Raw genomic sequence first — 21,406 nt, 5'->3', positions numbered from 1 at the left:
TTTTTTTGTTTCATTTATGTCAAATTAACCCAAATTTATGAAACTATACATTAAATTTGAATTTAAAACTTAAAATTTCTTTTCAAATTTACAAGTCTGGACTTTTTGAACACCATTACCCTCCATATGGGCATGTGATTGCCAACCAAAACTTCTCAAAATGTATTGTAGATATCAAATACATTAATCTTTGTATGGAATACTGAATGTTGTATTTGTTCCTCAAAATTTAAATTTAATCTCGAAATTGGTCAAAACGTCATATTTTAGGCATTATGTATAAATTTTTGTGTGTTTTTAATGACAATGGACGGATATTAACATAACCTTACCTGTATTTTCATGAAAATGAGCCATTTTCAGTGCTTAACTTTAAAAGTTTCTGACAACGTTACTGTCTTGGAACTTAACGTGTTCCTGGCGGTGAAAATGTGCCTGAGAAGTCTGTATAGTTTCTATGCACCGCAGTCACGTAACAACAGGGGGAAGGGGGGCAGCCCCCTCCCTTTTCCCAACATTACCTTTACTATTGAAAGAAGGATATGGAGATAACGAACAGTATTCAATATCAAAGTCCATAAAACAATGCAAAATAGGAGCAGAGAAAACACGGACTTCCGAAACATCAGAGGTGGGATCAGGTGCCATGGAGGAGTGAGCATCCGCTGCTGACCGGTCACACCTGCCGTGTGCTCCTTGTCATGATCGAGAAATAACGGAAAAATCCGTCGTCAATTCAGTGTATAAATAATGGACTAAAAATTAGTATGTAAAACGTCAGTCAGCATTTGTCTCAATGAAAAATTGTATTTGCTGACAAGGTCATTGTATCGACCATAGAATTTACGAAATGATGACTTTTAACGAGAATGTTGATATTCTTGTTTCATCAACTTGCTTGTCAATAATTTACCTTGCTTTAGAAATTGTTCATGCTCTTGCGTATCGAATCAACTGAGATATATACACACCGTATGCAGGTGATTGCTGCATAAGTAAGGAAAGTTGACGATAGAAAAGTTAAAGTCATCACGTTTATCACGTAGCTTGGTTGTTAGATTACCATTAACGTCTTTTTCAAGTAAAATATCCAGGTATGAAACGGATGTGTCAGACTGTGGTATCTTTTACCTCAAGATCACCAGGATATATCGTATCGACGGGTTGTTCCCGTTTTGCACACATTTGACTTACAGGTAATTAAAAAATGTGTGCAAAACGGGAATTTGACCAGGTGAGATAATTACTTAATTGCTATAGTCTATACCATACTTAGTAAGTAGGTGAAAGGTGAATTTATAGTGAAAAAATAAGAGAATAAATGCAAAGTTATTTACAATTTGCTAACATTGAAAGACACAAAATTATAATAATTAAAATTTTACCAGCTTGGATCAGCAGCAATCATGGATCGTCACTTTGATCTTATAATTATCTGATGATCTTAACACCTTATTGGCTTTGGCATTATTTTTCAAATTAATTTTTATTCTCTATTTTCTTTATTATTTGTTATAACTTTAATTCATTTCGAATTTTATCAAGATTGAAAAGTATTCTTTTTTAAAGAAATTGGACTTAATTAATGAATAATATTAAATAATTAATAATTTATTCAATAAAATCAAATATTTTCCCATAAATATATATAGAATTTTAATAAAATGCTTATAAAATTGTATTACACCTCTTAAGAATACATTAAGCTAAATCAGGTATTCACAGGTAAATCCAGGTAAATCCAAACCAGAAATCAGACTATAATTGCTATCAAAACACACTTCACACCTATACCTAATTATCAAACGTGTGCAAAACGGGAACACACCGTATCGACGTAGGAATGGAAATGACCATTTAATTGACAGTACGTCGTCGATATATCTAAATGTCGAGTTGAAGGCCACAGTCAGTGTTTTTTCTTTTCCCGCATAAGATTTTGCACAAATTCTGCTTCATATGAATATAAAAATAGGTGTGCTAACAACGGAGCGCAATTGGTACCCATGGGAATTCCAATAGATTGTTGGAATACCTGGTCTCCAAAAACCACATAGATATTGTCAATCAGAAACTCAAGCATCTCTTTGATGTCAACTTCAGAGTACTTGTGTATGCAATCAGAATGTGTTTTAACAAAATAATTTTGCAAATGACCAATGACCAGGTAAGTAAATTTACGAGTTCCATTTTTATTGAAAAAGCAGCTGTTAGTGATATCTAAAGGCCTGGACTTTAATTCATCTTGGGGAATGGTTTTGTACATAGTTGAAAATTCGTAAGTTTTTAAGCTGTTGATTTTGGTAAAAAATTTGTGATTTCAAATTGTCCAAAAGTTCTTTGGAATTTTTGAGTATCCACATCTGATTCACACTACTTCTTGAATATACTGTTGCACAGTACTCTTGAAGTTTTTCCTTCACTACTGTCAATATCTTAATGAGGAGTAACGAAAGAGGCTTGGTTGAACATTTACTGGAACCCGCAATGTATCTTTGTCTGTACAAGGATTTTTATGAGGTTTCGGAATCCAATAAATATAGGGTAGTTCAAATTCATTTTGGCTCTGTGGAATATTAAAAATATTTAGAACTGACATATGATTTTGAATAATTTCTTCCTTAGAAAGGGAAAATTGAGTATAAGTAGGATTATCACTTGTAGAATTAAATCCAAGTTCTTCTAAAATACAATTTTTATAATGAGTCTTACAAACGAAGACAATGTTGTTACCTGCTTTGTCGGCAGGGACCAGTACGTACTGATCATGTAATCTATCTAATTCTTTTTTCACTTCTGGATTATTGAATACAGAAGGATAGATGGTTTTCATATTGCCCCTCAATCTTTTAATACGTGACTTTAACATGGATCTGATACATTTAATCCATTCTGACAAGGTGTCAACGTCCTTTTCATATCTGGCCCATCGTCTGGCGTAATTTTCAACAGAATCCATTATAATATTTATGAAATTCCGGCGCCAGTTGAAGGATTCCCTATGTTCATTGAAAGGTCGGTTGCCCCCCCCCCCCCACTTCTTACCTCAGTAAACTCAGTAAAGTGACATCAAGGAAATGTAGTATTGTATGTAAAAAGAATAGGAAGTGAAAGAAAGTTGGCATTGAAAAAAGTTGGCCACTACTCCCCCCCCCCCCCCCCCCGAAATATACTCACCGTCAATAGAAACGCAACACCCGAATTTAAGGGGTGAAAATTATGTACGGGATATAACTATGTACCAAAAAAGTTAGGACATCTTTTACTTTGCCAAATCAGTTATTTAACGGTTGAATGATTTTCATTCCATTACCGGAAGTTGATTTTTAGCCCCCTGAACAGAAATCAAAAATTAGCAGTTTTAATAAAATTATTGACAATATTTTGGGTTTTCAAGGTTTTGTACCTGTTAATCATAAGTCTTGTACTAAAAGTCCGGAAAAATATCCTTCTTTCTTTTTCCGGATGTGATGCCTGTATTTCCTCAAAGTAACTGAAAGCACGCATTTTCATTGCTTATGTTGGAAATTCTCAAAATAAAGAAAAGCGAGAGCTACAGATGCAAATATACACTACATAACGACTTTTTGGGCCCATGTGTTTCAAAAGCATGAATGACAGTTCTTTGACCGGAAGTCCAAGGGTTACTACGCTACGCCAAGTTAGAGAAAATTCGAGCTCAGTATCTGAAAAACAGGCATTTAAAGATGCACAAGAATATTTATTTCACTCAGGTTAAGACATTGATAAACCTACTGCATGGTAGAATTCGGGCTGTATTTGTTGTACCTGGCGGACTAGGACGTTTTAATTGAATGGTCGGAAGGGGGGATGGTTTAGAGTTATGTGTTACTTTTTAAGGTTTAAAGAAAAGATTAAGAATGAATACATAAATGTAAAAAGTAAATTTACAAAACAATGATACTTCATTTAAACTTCAAATGTTATCTTTAGACCTTAGAAAGTAACACATAACTTTTAAAACATCCCCCCTTCCGACCATTCAATTAAAACATCCCAGTCCGCCAGGTACAACAAACACAGCCCGAATTCTACCATGCAGTAGGTTTATCAATGTCTTAACCTGAGTGAAATAAATATTCTTGTGCATCTTTAAATGCCTGTTTTTCAGATACTGAGCTCGAATTTTCTCTAACTTGGCGTAGTGAAGTAACCCTTGGACTTCCGGTCAAGGAACTGTCATTCATGCTTTTGAAACACATGGGACCGAAAAGTCGTTATGTATTGTATATTTGCATCTGTAGCTCTCGCTTTTCTTTATTTTGAGAATTTCCAACATAAGCAATGAAAATGCGTGCTTTCAGTTACTTTGAGGAAATACAGGCATCACATCCGGAAAAAGAAAGAAGGATATTTTTCCGGACTTTTAGTACAAGACTTATGATTAACAGGTACAAAACCTTGAAAACCCAAAATATTGTCAATAATTTTATTAAAAATGCTAATTTTTGATTTCTGTTCAGGGGGCTAAAAATCAACTTCCGGTAATGGAATGAAAATCATTCAACCGTTAAATAACTGATTTGGCAAAGTAAAAGATGTCCTAACTTTTTTGGTACATAGTTATATCCCGTACATAATTTTCACCCCCTAAATTCGGGTGTTGCGTTTCTATTGACGGTGAGTATAGTATTTTCGAGTTTGGGCTCCACTTTAGGTAACAAAAAATTCTCTGGCTGCCCCCCTTTCAAAAGTGATGCTACGTGCCTGCACCGATAAAAAAGAAATCGCCAATAAACCAAATTTCGGGACCGTCGGGCGTCTGGAGGACTAGATTTACCGCTTGCCGCCTGAAAGGCGCATACAGTAGGCCGATCTACATATGGGGAAGGTGGGTGGGATAACAAAAAACACAGAGCATGTACATCCAGCTGAAGTTAGAACAAAGGAATGATGATGTTACATGAAATTTGATGCGGATTAGTTTGGGGGTCACGTGGCTATGGACCCCCCGGGATCTTCCTGTCCCTCGCACTATGCATTACCTAATATGGACATGAAATACTGGTTCCTAAGACAGATAATCTCTCTAAAAATAGCTTCTTTGTCTAAGTGTCAAACAATGATTGTTTTTACAAATTCGATTAGATTTACAACACTTTAACCAAAAATACATTGCAATTCTTTCTACATGTATTCACCCAATGAATGTTAAATTAGTAGTTCAATAACTAACAAAATGTATAGGGGAAAATTTAGGTACACATGAAAAACTTGAAGGTTATGTATAAACAAAATTTTTTCTTACATAAAAAATAACATTTTATACATATAATAAGAGCAATTGAAATTTCCACATTTATTGAACACAAATCAAAACATAAGGAAAAACAAAAAAAAAAATTTTGGCCTTCTCGGGGGCTACTCACATATAGAAAAAATAAAAAGAACTTCCTGGGTTGACACCGTCAGGAATTTATAGCTAAATCTGTAACCATAGAAACCTGGGTTGACACCATCAGGTTGTGTATGAGGGTACCCGGGTTGACACCATCGGGTTCTAATGAATGGAACCTGGGTTGACACCGTCAGGTTAAATTTTGAGATACTTGGGATAATTTCGAGATACCTGGGTTGACACCATCAGGTTTACATGAAAGGACCCGGGTTGACACCATCGGGTAGCTATAATTAATTATATAATGCCGAAAGAATTTATCTGAAATGGGGGAAAACAGGCCAAAATGAATGAACATCAAGTAGTAGTGGGTACTAAGTATTGATGTGAGTGAATGCCCCCAAGAAGATAAATGATGAAAAAGGAAACATCTTAAATTGAACACATTTTTGTTTGTGCAGACTGAATTGTATCTTGATTGATTCTGATATACCTTGCATAGCAGTCTGAATTCCATCGACCTAATGACTGGATTAAATGGTCTTGAATACCAACGGCAGCTGCTGTAGTGGCAGCTCCAATTCTGAAGGAATGACCTGAGTACCTAGTATCGTCAAAACCTAACCTGGATAGGACTTGTTTCACATGTAGTAGGAAAAAATTTCTGGACATAGGATTACCCTCATCGTCAACAAATAGAGCAGCATGGTTTTTTGTGTGACAAAAATTTAGTCGACTTTCAAAATACATTCTCATAGTTTTAACTGGATTAAGATGCGAATTCTCAAACACTTTAATATCAATCCCTTGACGAAAAGGATCTGTCTTAGAGGAATTAAGTTTTAAAATATAAAAAGATCCATCTTCCGCAAAAGTGACATTTTGTATAGTTAGATAATCTTGCTGCTTATGAAAATTGGTTGTAAATTCACCACATCTCAAAAAACCAAAAAAAGCCATTTTACATATACAACATAACATCAGATCTAGCCAGGGTGAAAAAACACCTTTGTTAAGACAATCACAAATTTGAGATAAAATTGAAAAAGTGATGGGTAATCTTTTTGATTTGTTATTGCACTGTTGTTTTTTGACACCACGTAGTACACAATGAAGTCTTTCAAAGTCCCTAAACATAAGGCATTGGCCTTCCTTCAAGTAGAAAAAACGTATTCCTGCAAGGTATGTTTTGATGGTTTCATACCTTAATTTTAAATTTAATTGACAGTGTGTGACAAAATAAACAAGTAAATCCTCATTTATAACCGGCAATTTACAAAATGCAAGACACAACCGCGACATAACGAGAAATGTTAGAAAACAGTCCAGTCCAGATCTGTATGTTGCTGCTGTGCTCGGCTCTATGGAGGCGTCAACCAGATAGTCTGCATGTTTCTTTAGATGAGGATGAGGCTCGAATACTCTGGGCACATCATTGGCAGCTGGTCTGCATGTGGGGCCAAGCGACGGAAACGATCCATCTGAAAACGAGATAATGCATCAGCAATGCAGTTTGTAGTTCCCTTTATATGACGAGCATAGATAACAAAATTGTTTATTGCTGAACAAAGAGTTAGTTTACGCATGAACTTCATAATTGAGGGGATCTTCGAACGTCCTTTGTTAATAATGTGCACTGTAGCTTCGTTGTCACAATTAAATACAATCTTTAAACCAGACCACTGTGCCCCCCAAAGAATAGATGCCACAACAATTGGGTAAAGTTCGAATAAGGCCATTGACAACGATTTGTCTTCTGAGTCCAGTTCTTCGGGGAAGTAGCCTTGAAACCACTGATTGTTGAAAAAACCTCCAAATGCGGTATCCGTGGCATCGGTGAAAAGATGTAGATCGGCTGCATCCGTAGTTGTTATGTCCATGAAAAATGATCTGCCATTCCACCCTTTCAGGAATTTGGACCACATACACAGATCAAGTCTACATTCCGAATTCAAAGTGACGTGATGGTGTAGTTCCCGAGCTTTACATGAAAGTGTGATCAGATAAGACACAAATGATCTTCCAGGAAGAACTACGCGACTGGCAAAGTTTAAGTGACCCAGGAGACTAAGAAGTTCACGTTTTGTGCAGGAATTTTTGTTTGAGAACTGCTGCACTAAATCAGATATCCTGATTAATTTTTCCTCGGGTAACCTAGCCTCCATCCTTTTGGTATCAAGGGTGATGCCAAGGTATTCAAGTTCTGTACACGGTCCCATTGTTTTCTTAATAGATAGTGGAATACCAAGTCGACTGAATACATGGTGTATTAAGGCCATTGTTCGTGTTGCTTCAAAATCTGGTGGATCGATTGTTAAGAAATCATCAAGTAAATGGAGAATATTTGATATCCCATAATTATTCTCAAAGATCCAGCACACCACAGATGATAGGAAGTCAAATATTTTTGGGCTTGAACGGCTACCAAAAACTAGTCTTGTGAAAAAGTAGTATTTGTTGTTGTTTTTTATGCCATGATATGGCCACAAAGTAGGGTGGATTGGAATGAGTTTGAAGGCGTCCATAATATCGGCTTTGCAGAGCCAGCTTCCCCTACCCATTGATTGAATGGTTTGAATTGCATGGTCAATAGTCACGTACTGGAGAGAAAAGTCGTCTTTGTTTATAAGATCATTTAAACTTGGATGGTCCTGACTGTTATGTGGTGCCGACATATCGACTATCAAACGTTTCTTTTTCGAGTATTTACTTTCAGCTAGTCCTATGGGGTTAATTCTGTAAATTTCGAAGGGTACTTCGTCAAATGGACCAATAAGGTAACCTTTTTCCAGTTCCTCAGCTATCAAATGGTTTATGGTAATAGGATCCTGTTTTGCAGATAAAAGATTTTTACATTCCAAAGGTTCTGTTGGCAGGGGGTTAATCCCAGTATGAAATCCTTCTTTTAAACCTTTGATGAGAAACTGCACAAAGTCTTTATCCGGATAATGTTTTAACTCTTCTTGTAACACAGATATTTTAATAGTCGACGGTACACATGAATGAAGGTTAACCCCGCTTAACGTCTTGAGCGGGGTATTTGGTCGTTTTTTGAATCACTACACTTCTGAGCTGTATGTTCTCCCTGGCAGCGTAAACAGACATGAGCATTCCCACATCTTGCATTGACGCATCCTTTCACAGAGTTGAAGTTATTACAAATTTCCCTGTCTTGGAATGCTATTCGGGGTCGTCCTTGGCTGTCTGACTCTCGTCCCTTCCTTTGAGTGGATCCTACAGAATAGTTCTTAAGTGAAGACATTGGGCAAAATGATGCTGTATGGTTAATGCTGCTACAGACATAACATGCAGAGGGTCGCAGGTTTGCAAAAATGTTGCAGAAAAGGGTATTGTCTCTCACAGACCAGTCTACAGGAATGTTAGAATATCTCAAATGAGCTGCTGCTCGAGCTGAAAAGGTTTTGTGGTATTCGTAGAATCCTTTGCCACCATAACGATTGGACATGTCCACGATGTCTCTCTCGTACAAGTCTAGCTCTTCTCTTCGTTGAGGATAGGTTTTACACATGATGTTTTTGTAAATGCCAAAGGCAAATATAAATTCTGATATTGAGAGACTTTTGTGCAGTCGTGGGTCTTTTTCTGGTTTTTCGTCCGCGAGTTTCCCTTCTTTTTCTCTGATGGCAATTGCGTTGGTTGTTGGAATTAGTAGCTGGGCCAGATTAATATCCTTTCCCTCAATTATGGCCTTTCTCAGGGTAGGGGGCACAGTTTCAACAAACGGTAACGATTCTATTGCATAACCAAACTTAGTTTTTTGTAGGAAACTAGACCTACCCTCAGTGCTCTGCCCAGGACTTTGTAGTGTCGACTGCAGTGTGAAACCAACGTCCGCAGCTTGGGTCTGTTCCGGAGCATGGGGCTGGACAGGATTTCCTGCTGCAGTTGATGATGATGACGGGGCGTTCACCTTGTTGGAAACGACTCTTAGTTCCTCTTGCAATTTCGAGACAGTGCTGGTGAGCGTGGATATAGATTGCAAAAGCGTTTCGTAGTTCTTATCGGCGCCATCTTGGTTTTGACGAGAGGAGCTCGAGCCCGAACTCAATTCGGCAAGCTGGTCCTCCGAGGATGCGTTATGGTCGAGATCTTTAATCTTTCTGATCAGGACACTCTTTTTGTCTGATTGCCGAAAGGATACATTGTTTTTCGTTAGTTCTTCTCTCAGTTTTTTCACAGTCCAGTTCTCCGGTTTTGTCAGGTCGTAAGGAGCACTTGCCGAGCCTGCCCGTGCACTACGACGTTCTGCCATAACCTTAGGCTTTAAGAAACTTTATGACACGGTACAAAAGAGAAAATCCACACGAACCAAATTGTTTTTAAATAAAAATAGCACCACAGTAGAAAATCTGACTAATAATAACAAAAAACACAGAGCATGTACATCCAGCTGAAGTTAGAACAAAGGAATGATGATGTTACATGAAATTTGATGCGGATTAGTTTGGGGGTCACGTGGCTATGGACCCCCCGGGATCTTCCTGTCCCTCGCACTATGCATTACCTAATATGGACATGAAATACTGGTTCCTAAGACAGATAATCTCTCTAAAAATAGCTTCTTTGTCTTGGTGTCAAACAATGATTGTTTTTACAAATTCGATTAGATTTACAACACTTTAACCAAAAATACATTGCAATTCTTTCTACATGTATTCACCCAATGAATGTTAAATTAGTAGTTCAATAACTAACAAAATGTATAGGGAAAAATTTAGGTACACATGAAAAACTTGAAGGTTATGTATAAACAAAATTTTTTCTTACATAAAAAATAACATTAAAAAAGAACATATATAATTAATATTAATTACATTCAATTTATAAATGACATAGATGTTTAGTTCAATAAATACAAAAGTATACAAATTTACATATTGCGTTACAAAACACAAAAATCCACATATTCTGTTATAAGAAAACAATGCTGTGATGAAATTTGAATGTATGCACTATATAAAATATAGGTAACCAAACTGTTTTCAGCTGTTTTTTGAAAGTTTGCAAACATTACATAAACTAAATAATTCCATCTCATAGGCATTCAATTTTTAAACATAACTTTGTCCCAATATCTTCCCAATTATGAAATACATGAATTGAAAATTTAAAATTATTTACTACATATATATATATATATACATGAATATATATGTATTTTTTAAAGATACAGGGGAGTTATTGGGACATATAGGGTAGATGATGAGTGGCAACCCTTGATTTTGTAAAACCACTCTTGGCAGTTTGTAAATATTTAGCTTCCAATGGAAACTAAATATTTACATACTGCCTAGGTTGTGCTCTAGAGGGTTTTTAATACTGGAAAATGCAATTGCACCTTTATCATTAGCAAGCCTAAGGATTATTTGCAGCACAATAAATCATATTATGGTCAGACCAAGAAGCCTGAAGCACATCTGTTTGTATATCAGTAAAGTTGGTAAATATTAGGTCTAACTGTTTCTTGTTTTTTGTTGTTACCTTGTGTATCATTTGCTCACAGCCAAAGTTTTCTTTCATAAAGTTTAGGAAATGTCCATACTGACCAGTATTCAAATCCAAATTACAATCTCCCATCATCACAATTTTTTCATCTATGTTAACAAATGGGAGCAACCTGTTTTTCAAGGTATCGTAAAAATGTTGAAGAGTACAAGAAGGCTGCTTATACAAAACTACACACTGTATTGGAGTATTGGATGGCATAATAGAAATTATGGAAAATTCAACAGATTCGGAAGTGAAGGAGTTGTATGTCAAACACTGTAATTGATTCCTCAAATATATGACGATGCCATGATATGATCTGGTCCGGGAAATATTTGCATCATTTCTGAACATTGTAAAACCCTCCAAAGTGAAGTCTTTATCAGAATCTGATTCACAAAGCCAAGATTCAGCTATACCAATAACATCTGCAGCTACAACACTTGGTTCTGACTTCATATCAAAGAAGTGTTTGTGAAGAGACCTAGCATTGTTGAACAGAAATTTGACATCTTTACATACTGAGTAAAGTGGTATGTATGACAGCTGCAATCTATTATCTCTTAATCTTTCCATCTCTCTATCAATATTTTCATCTTTTGAAAGACTTTTTTCGTTGAAATCCAAAATGAATAGACCATCAGGTGACCTTACTCTTGAAAGTGCAACATAATGTATATGAGGAATTTTTCGCTGCTTTGTCTGTGCTAAGCTGATCACTGCCTTTGAAAGAGTTGCTCCTTGTGCTTTGTGAATTGTTTTTCCAGCAGATGGTTGGAATGGAAATTGAACTCTCTCATAGGTCTTCCTGTTATAAACAAATGTTCTTTTAGCTTCAAATATGGCAGTCCATGTAATGTTCACATTTGTGCTGAACAAATGGTTGTATTGATGTCTTCTTGAAATACCTATACTTGAGTCAGCAAACAGAACCCATACTATGGCAGGTCTTAATTGTGATTGTCTATATTCAATGTATTTCACAACACATGAAGCACCATTTGTCAACCCATCTGTAACATCAAGATTCACTGATATGTCATAGAGCATATCCACAGCAATAACAAGATTTGTTCTTAATTGTCCAGTAGATGCTGGGTTTTCAGGCAAATTTTGAACTAGTTTCAATTTCACTGATGCAGAAAGTTTTGTCTGTGATAATACGTCTGTGTCTGCTCTTACATTAACTTTAACTGTTGAAAGGCTTTCTATTAAATTGTTATTAAAACAATCGACAAACTTGTTCTCAATAAACAGATGAGGTGCCTGTTTAGGGTAGATTTCAGTCTTGTGTAATGATGCGTTGAGAAATAAGTTCTATGTCTTCATCTGTCATCTTGTTTTCACGAAGTCTATTCAACATTTCAGCAAATCTGAGGTCATCCTTTTGTCTCATAATTTCAGATAATTCATGCATATGAAAATGCTCCTGCCACAATTTTTTTGCTAAACTCTGACCAGGATTAGAAAGGTCTTTGAAAATCCACTTGTCTCCAACAGGTGGTAACTGATACAATCACCAACAGCTATGATGCTAATGCCACCAAAATCTTGTTTTCTACCAGTAAGTTGTTGGAGTCTATCATTTATAAATGTCAGCATATTATTTCCAACCATTGAAATTTCATCTATTATCACAACTGACAAATTCTGGTACTTTGTCCTGTATGAGTTCAATTCATCTGCACCCATGTGCTGCTGTGTTTGATACATTTTCCTGTGAAATGCTGATGCAATAGTGTCCCTTTGATGTTGTAAGCAGCTTTTCCAGTGTGAGCACATAGTAATATCCTAATATCATCTGGACTTTCTCCTTCTTTTGAGTAAAGTATTCTGTGTAATGTTTGGAAAATGGCATCAATAACTACTGACTTTCCTGCACCTCTCCACCAGTAAGAAAAGCATATAATGGATCATCTCTGTTTAGAATCCAGTTTGTCACATGATTGTAAAATTCTCTCTGCTTTGTATTCAAGGATTGCAAAAGTTTATAGTATTGCTCATCAGGAATGCGGACAGCACTCATTTCTGTTTCAGTTACTTTTGAGGACAAACCCAGGTCTGGACCTATATCAAAATCTCTGTGTAGAACTGTATCAGGATCAAAATGAATAAATTCATCAGATGGTTCAGAACCTATTTCTGCATCTTCTGCCTCAGCATGTTCTGTATTTGGTGCTACGGTCTCCAGATTATCAAAATCTTCTTCAGCTTGAAGTCGAGCTTGTTCCAATTCATCCACAAAATGCTCATACTGCCTTTGCTTCATTTGTATTATACTTGCTTTTTGCAGGTAATGCTGTTCATAAGTTTGACAACTACCTAAAAGATCAGTATTCTCATTTCTCCAAGGCAGATAGAGAAGAATTCTTTCTCTGTAATACTGTTCAGAATTTGTTTTTTGGCTGTACCCTACATATCTAATAACCCGTTTGTTTTTACGTCTTCTGATCTTAATCCCATTTTTCAAATGAACTAAAGCATCCTGATCAGAAAAGATGCTTTCTTGTGAATCTTCTTCAGGGTCATCGTCATTCACTTCCTCTTGCACATCTTTTTCCATTTCTTTTGGAAAAGTGACTTCCAACTCAGAAACAACATCAGCTAAGCACCAATTTTCTATTTGCTTTGGTCTTCTTGCATATCTCTGTATCATACCATCTGACTTAATGTCAGTCGAGTCTTTTGGTAACTCAATCAATTCATCTTGATGTTTGAGTAAAAAAAACTCTGTCTTCAGGTGGTGAGGTATTGATAAAAACAACCTCTCTACTAGCTTGTGTAAGTGGCATCTGAAGGATCAAATAACTTGCTTCTTGTGCACTGACCTCAACAAAGTTCAAGAACTTGTTTCCAATATGTCGAACTTGACGCTTGAGATCCATATTTCCCTCTGCAGCTTCTTTAGATGCCTTATCAAGCATTGCACTTATTCCTCTTTGAGATTTGCTGATGTAAGCAACAATGTATGTGGCACAGGCATAAGGATCAAGTACAAACGGAATATCTAAGTTAGCATTCCAAGCCTTTAACACTGATGTATTGTAGTAATTCACTCTCATTTCAGATGGACTTCTCCTTAGAAACACTTTTGGACCTTTTAGGGATGCTCGTATACATTTTATATACTCATCCTCACACATTTCTACTACAGTCTGTAAGAATGACTCGTAGTCTAAGCTACAACCATCTTTGTAAACATTCATTTTCTTTTGAATATCAGAATATAACTTTCTGTAATGCTCAACATCAACATCCAAGGGTTCAAGAAGCATGGTTTTGGGCAAAGGTGGCAATGGAAATCCAAATCTGCAAACAGATTTACCCCCTTTTTTACAAGTCTTTGAGTGTTTATGTACCTGAAGCTCTACAAGGCGTTTCATTTGAGAATCATTTTCTTGCAAACCACATGTGACATACTTATCTACATATGCTTCAATTTCCTCATTGCTATTTTCTTTGTGCTTTGGAGCATCTTTTGTTATATGCATTTATGCCTTGTATTTGAGAAATAATATGTTATTATCAATGTTTTCATATCTATATGTGTATACTGCCTTATCCCTAATTCATTTGTTTATATTTAGCATGTTTACAAACCTTTTCAGGGAAAAGCACATGTTGCTTCCATCAAATCTTTTGGGCTAATGTTTATCTAAATTTTGATTGGTTATCAATACGGAAGTTAACCTTTTGGGTGTCACTAATATCAGTCAAAGTTCATACCCTTCGGGTGCATCCACTAAGATTCTAAGTTGAATTTTCTATTGTTTCCAAAAAGTATAAAAACCCGTGTAACTGCTAGTTTAGTGGGGAATCTTGAAAAGCATTGATTTGCTGTAAGTTCTCTCACTTTTATAGAGGTTTATTAGGTATTTAACAGGTTGCACCCTTAGAAATTATGTTAAGTTATTATTAGGTATTTGTACAAAATTGTCGTCGTCTATAGCTCCTGTTAAATTTATTAGGCCATAAAACTAAAAGTTAGGAGTTAGGTTTTCAATAAATAAATGTAAATAAGGGGTTTTAATTTCCCTAGGCCTTTTCCCCCGGCTAGGTTGGGCTAGCGTTTCCGTACGCTAGGTTGGGGGGTGATTTTTGCTGGGTTTCAAAATTAGGGTTTATTTTTTTACAAGGCAGAAATTTACAGTTGTTATTTTTTTTTATACCATTTTTTTGTTTGTCTATACAAAGGTTAAATAAATTTTGTTGTTTATTGAAACTGGTGTTTTCATTACAATTGACAAGAGGTGTTGAAATAAGGTACAAACAGGCTCGGAAATAAGACCAAGCAGAATCTCAAATCAAAATAAGAACCTGGGAAATAATTCAATATGAAAATATAGGAGAGTGTTGAAAATATTCTAGAACCACTAATGACAATGGTGTTCTGTCGACATTACTCCTATTACAGAAAAATGGTGCCGTGACCAGGATTTGAGCCCACTGTATTTGGCTTTTCGTGCAAAATTTCATTTTTGGGTTATTAGTAAAACCATTTGTGTATTTCACGCCCACGCTTATTTCAGTGTCATCTGTTTTGTTATAATCTGTTTCAATAAACTACCCGTTTTTGGAGTCAAAATGTCTCATTTTTCGCATTTAAAAGGTTTAGTAAAACCCGAAGATTTTTGTAGAGAACCCGAGGGTCAATCAAAGCAATATTCTGACGATTCAGACATGTTATGGGGAAGTCCACGTGTTTCTAGTCGTACAGGTAAAAGTGCTGAGTCGGATCTAGATCGTGCGGCATGCGCTTCTCAAGCTAGCGAGGGTTATATCGCACCTGTTTACACAATGCCTCAGACACAAACAATAGACAAAACTCAGTCATTGTCATTTAAAAATAGCCATGGTCCATTCACAGGTGACCTTGCCAATGAAGGTTGTTTGTTACAATATGACATAGAGTCCCCTGAACCAAAACCAACTTGCGATACAATCAAAACAAAGAGTGGTTTGAGTGTACCTGATACAGAAAGATTTAGAGCAGATGTTAGAAAAGAACTTAGAGAAATGTTTCCTGAACTTTCAGAATTTTCGGAACATGACAATGAAAATTTACAAACTCGAAATCAATCAATTTCAGAAAAAGATTTTCGGAACTTTGATGTCGGAAATGTAAATAAAAATTCAGTTACAGGTGGAATTCGGAAAGAAAAATCAAATATTTTTGCTAGCACTCCACTTATTTCGGACAGTCAAAATACTTTGCCAAAATTTACACCCCGGGTGCACTTTGACTCAGATCACTCTAGGGACATACCACGTACACCTACCCTGCAGAATTTAAGAGATACCTTGGGGAGCGAAAGGTTTTTACAACCTGGTGATCAAGGACACTCTGTTACATCTCTGCCTACACAAAGGTCCCTACACACATCACAATTACATGGGGGTTCCCAAGTAAGGAGTGAAATAAATCAGGGAAATGTATTGCCACAGAGTGCGCGCCAGTTCAATACATATGCAACGCAATCAAGGGGAGTAACTCCTATGCGCTTAAATATGCAAACATTGCCTCAAGAGTTATCTGATCATGGTAATTTTTCTAGATCATCCAGACTTGCAAGAAAAGAAAAAGAACCACAAACTTATGATGGTACATCAGATCTAGAAATTTATTTACAACATTTTGAATGGGTTTCTATGTACAATGGCTGGACCAGTGCTGAAAAAGCACAACAGTTAGCTATTAGTTTAAAGGGGGATGCTCAACAAGTGTTTCGAGATCTAGACCCTGGGAATATCAGAGAATTTGATGACATTAAACGTGTTCTCAAGCAAAGGTTTAATCCTCCGGGACGCGAAGCTGCGTACATATGTCAATTTAAAAATCGCAAGCGCGTAGACACTGAAACAATTCCAGAATGTGGTTATGCATTAAAACACCTTGCTGCAAAAGCCTACCCTCAGTTAGATCGAATTGCTAGGGAGACTTATGTAATTGATCAGTTTATTTCAGGTTTAAACAACACAGAAATGAGAAAACATGTTCAGTTTAGGCATCCAAGAAGTGTCGATGATGCAATCACTTTGGCTGTTGAGTATGAGGCTTTTGATGGGCCTAAGACAATTCTCAGGAAGCCTAATACAAGTGATGAGAGACTTCTGGAAAAAGTTCATGTAGTTTCTGAAAATAAGAAATCTCCTGAAATTTCTGAAAAAGATTTGGCTACAATTATATCAGAGGAAATGGGAAAATGATGAATCAAATCACATCAGAAATTAGATCCCTGAAAAATGAAAGAAAATTCAAATGCAAATATTGTCAGAAAATGGATCATCCTCATTGGAAATGTCCATCAAAGCCCTATCAGAAAAATCAAAATTTCCCTTCAAACTCAGACAATGTAAATAAGAATTCGGGAAACTAGGTCGGGTTGGATTCGAGGCCGACAGTTCAGCCCTTAAAACTGGTGAAATTGACAAATTTACCGATAGGCCAATGATTACATTGAACACCATAAAACCAAGTTGCTTGTTTATTGAAGCTAGGATAGGTGATGTTCAAACGAGTTTTCTGGTTGATACTGGTTCTGCAGTTACTATCCTTGATGAAGACATTTTTGACATGTTATCTGGGAAGATAAGACCTAAGCAGCTGAAAAGTGTAAATAAAACACTGTTGTGTGCGAAAGGTGAATCTATCCCAATACAAGGAATGTCAAATTTTTCATTTAGTTTATGTGACTCAGATACTGTTTTTGAACAACAAATGTTAGTGGGGAAGTTAGAGGGTGATATTAGTATATTGGGAGTGGATTTCCTAAAGAAATATAAAGGAGTTGTAAACTTCCAAAATGAAACCTTGAAAATAGGTAAACAAAATTTCCCTCTTTCTGAAAATCCTAAACCTTTGTTCAGATGTGCCAGAATAAGACTCAGTGATACCATCAAAATACCTCCTGACACAGAATTTTGTTGTACAGGGTATATTCAAGGGAAACTTGGTACAAATTATGGGTTAGTGGAACCTAAACAAATTGTCAATGTCAATGGTCTATTAATGGCAAAAACCTTAGTTGATCCTGGGAGGAAGAAAATTGTCATATCCCTTCTCAATCTAACAAATAGGTCAGTTAAAATCAACAGAAATACTTGCATAGCTGATCTAGAACCAGTTGAGAGTGTGCATCAAATAGAGCCTCATTCTAAAACTCAAACAAAAAGTTCAAAACTTCCCGAACATTTGGCTACTCTTTTAGAGAAAAGTTCCAATCAATTAAATGAGAAAGAGAAAGAGAAAATTGAGAGTTTGTTGCTTGAGTTTGAAGATGTATTTATGACACCTGACGGGAAATTGGGTCAAACTGATTTGGTAGAACATAGCATAGATACTGGGTGTGAAGGTCCTATTAAGATACCTCCTCGGAGATTATCCCCAAAACAAAAAGAAATTGTTGAACAAGAACTTGACAAAATGCTTGACCAGAAAATAATAGAACCAAGTAATAGTCCATGGTCTGCTCCTGTTGTTTTGGTTACAAAATCAGATGGGTCTACAAGATTTTGCATAGATTTTCGCAAATTAAATTCCATTACAAAGAAGGATGCTTATCCCTTGAACAGAATAGATGATGCGCTTGATGCATTATCAGGTGCACAATGGTTTTCCACATTAGATTTGGCCAGTGGGTATTGGCAATGTCCGTTGAAAGAGTCAGATAAGAACAAAACTGCTTTTACTACCCACAGGGGATTGTATCATTTTAATGTTATGCCTTTTGGGCTATGCAATGCCCCTGCCACTTTTTCACGCCTTATGAATCTGGTGTTGGGGGGACTCAATTGGACAAGATGCTTATGTTATTTGGATGATGTCATAGTTTTTGGCAGTACATTTGAAATTGCATTGAGAAATTTGAGAGAAGTTTTTGAGTGTTTTCGAAAAGCAAACTTGAAATTAAAACCCAAAAAGTGTTTTCTGTTTCAAAATGAAGTTTCATATTTAGGCCACAAAGTTTCAAAAGCTGGAATCAGCTGTGATCCAAAGAAAATAAATGCAGTTCAAAATTGGCCTATTCCAACAAATGTTACTGAAATCAGATCATTTTTAGGTACAGCTGGTTACTACAGAAAATTTATTCCAAATTTTTCCACCATAGCATCTCCATTGAGTCAACTCACAAGGAAAAACAAAAGGTTTAAATGGGATGATAATTGTCAAAAAGCTTTTGACGAGCTGAAGACATTATTGATCTCTGCCCCAATTTTGGCCTACCCTACTGCAAATGGTAAATTCATACTTGACACAGATGCCAGTGATACAGGGTTGGGTGGTGTGTTATCGCAAATCCAAGATGGAGAAGAAAGAGTTATAGCATATGCCAGTGTGTCTTTACAAAATTCTCAAAGAAAATATTGTACTACCCACAAAGAACTTTTGGCTATTGTAGTGTTTTTGAAACATTTCAGAAATTATTTGTTTGGACAAAAATTTTTGGTAAGAACAGATCATGCTTCACTCAAATGGCTTAAAAATTTCAAAAATCCCGAGGGAATGATTGCTCGATGGATAAGTGTCATTGACATGTTTGATTTTGACATAGAACATCGTCAAGGTACTCAGCATGGAAATGCTGATGGGTTGTCCAGAATTCCAGTCAAACGTAAATGTACAAGAGAAAATTGCCCCGATTGTGATTCAAAATTTCAAAATGCAAATTTAGGTAATGAGAATTTGACTTCGGAGGTTGAGGTGGAAAAAGGAGAATTCCTTAATGAATAATCTAAGCATTCTGACCAGGGAATATATCCTGTCCAAGCTGATAACCGTACTCCTGAAGTATCAAATTGGGTTGAAATTTGGGGTCCTGAACAAATAAAAGAATGGCAAAATGAAGACAAAAACATTGGTAAATTCAAACAACTCAAAACCGAACAAGTTACTAAACCAAACAGACAAACTATTGGTTCATTTTCCCATGAAATTCGAACTTTATGTCAAATGTGGGAAGAGTTTGAAATTAGGTCAGATGAAATTTTATACAGAGTGAGTGAAAAAGATCCACAAGGTCATGTCATTTTTCAGATTGTTGCCCCTCAAATTATGAGAGAAAAGATTTTAGAATCCCTACACAATTCAAGAATTTCAGGTCATTTAGGGAGGGATAAAACATACGAGTCTGTCAAAAGAAGGTTCTATTGGCCTGGCTTGTCAAATGATGTAAAATTATGGTGTCAATCATGTGATCTTTGTGCACGTAGAAAACCAGGTCCAGGGTTTGGAAAATCTCCACTTCAGTCTTCTCTACTTCAATCTACAAAACCATTAGACCGAATTGCAATAGATATTTTAGGTGGTTTACCAACAACCAATAATGGAAATGAGTATATCATTGTTGTAGGTGACTATTTTTCAAAATGGAAAGAAGCATACGCTGTGTCTGATCATACTGCCCTTACAGTTGCTGACAAACTTGCTACTGAATTTATTTCACGTTTTGGTGTTCCAAATCAAATTCATACTGATCAGGGGAGAGAATTCGAAAGTGAATTATTTTCTGAACTTTGTAAACTTTTAGGCATAGAGAAAACTAGAACCACTCCATATAGACCACAATCTGATGGCCTTGTTGAGCGTTTTAATAGAACTCTGATCGCAATGTTATCTGCGTTTGTCAATGAAAATAAAGATGATTGGGATGACCATTTACCCTACCTCATGATGGCCTATCGTGCAACCCCTCACATAAGTACAAAGTGTACTCCAAACTTGCTCATGTTGGGTCGGGAAATTTCATGCCCATTAGATATCATGGTTGGGATACCACCAGCAAATCCTGGGAAACTGTGTCCTTCAATGTATGTAAAATGGTTAGAAGTATCAATGAACAATGCGTTTGAGTTTGCATATCAAAATTTGGGTATTGCTTCTCAGAGACAGATTCATTATTATGATAAAGGGTTAAAACCAAGAGAATTTGAACCAGGTGAATGGGTTTGGAGATGGTATTTACCAGCTATATCAAATAAATTAGGTCAAGGTTGGACGGGTCCATATCTCATTATTCAGAAAATTTCAGATGTTACTTATGAGATACAGTTAAATTCAGAAAGTACCCCAATAACTGTCCATGTGGATCATTTGAAACCATTCCAAGGGAGACAACCTCCAGTCAATTGGTTGGAAGATAACGAACACCAAACTTCTGATGGAACCTTGAGCGAAACAACAGAACCACTTCCAAATAGTCCTTTGGTGCAACCTGAGCAAAGATCTCCTGTAAAAACAAGAACTGGGAGAAGAATTAAACCCAGAGAGATCTACTCACCATAACTTTAATATCAATTATTTCAGATAAGTGAATTTTTTCAAAAATTATCTGTAATTTGAAAGTAACATATTAATTAAAAGTATTATTTGCAATAATTTGTAATTTCAAATTTGTGTAATTAACATTTGGAAATTTATTTTATCTATTATTTCATGGTAATATAAAAGAGTTGGAATATTTTAAAAACAGCTGGACTGTTGGCGCCCTATTCCTATACTCTGATATTACTTTGGTATAATTGATTTATTTTGAAAAGGAA

At 36.1% G+C, this 21,406-nt stretch overlaps 1 protein-coding gene across 1 annotated transcript; it reads right to left on the bottom strand.

The window, feature by feature from the left end:
* Positions 1-5,362: 5,362 nt before the first annotated feature.
* LOC134233120 (uncharacterized) lies at positions 5,363-9,676 on the bottom strand. Its single transcript, XM_062715111.1, has 2 exons — positions 9,158-9,676; positions 5,363-6,840 (listed from the first exon to the last, which is right to left on the bottom strand). The coding sequence occupies exons 1-2, from the start codon at positions 9,630-9,632 to the stop codon at positions 5,792-5,794; spliced, it is 1,524 nt and encodes a 507-aa protein (XP_062571095.1). The 5' UTR covers positions 9,633-9,676; the 3' UTR covers positions 5,363-5,791.
* Positions 9,677-21,406: the final 11,730 nt, after the last annotated feature.

Source organism: Saccostrea cucullata, unplaced genomic scaffold (genome assembly GCF_032062105.1).
Source record: "Saccostrea cucullata isolate Sc308-1 unplaced genomic scaffold, CSIRO_AGI_Scuc_v1 ctg3047, whole genome shotgun sequence".
NCBI lineage: Eukaryota > Metazoa > Mollusca > Bivalvia > Ostreida > Ostreidae > Saccostrea > Saccostrea cuccullata.
Note: the sequence above shows the minus strand (reverse complement) of the source record. Positions and strands in the feature narration are given on the sequence as shown.

Bases quoted from the DNA above. Each gene is read 5' to 3' on its own strand.
- LOC134233120 (XM_062715111.1), bottom strand. From the start codon at position 9,632: ATGGCAGAACGTCGTAGTGCACGGGCAGGCTCGGCAAGTGCTCCTTAC. The intron at 6,841-9,157 runs GTAGGTCTAGTT...TCTCGTTTTCAG, and splicing joins TCCTGGGCAGAGCACTGAGG to ATGGATCGTTTCCGTCGCTT.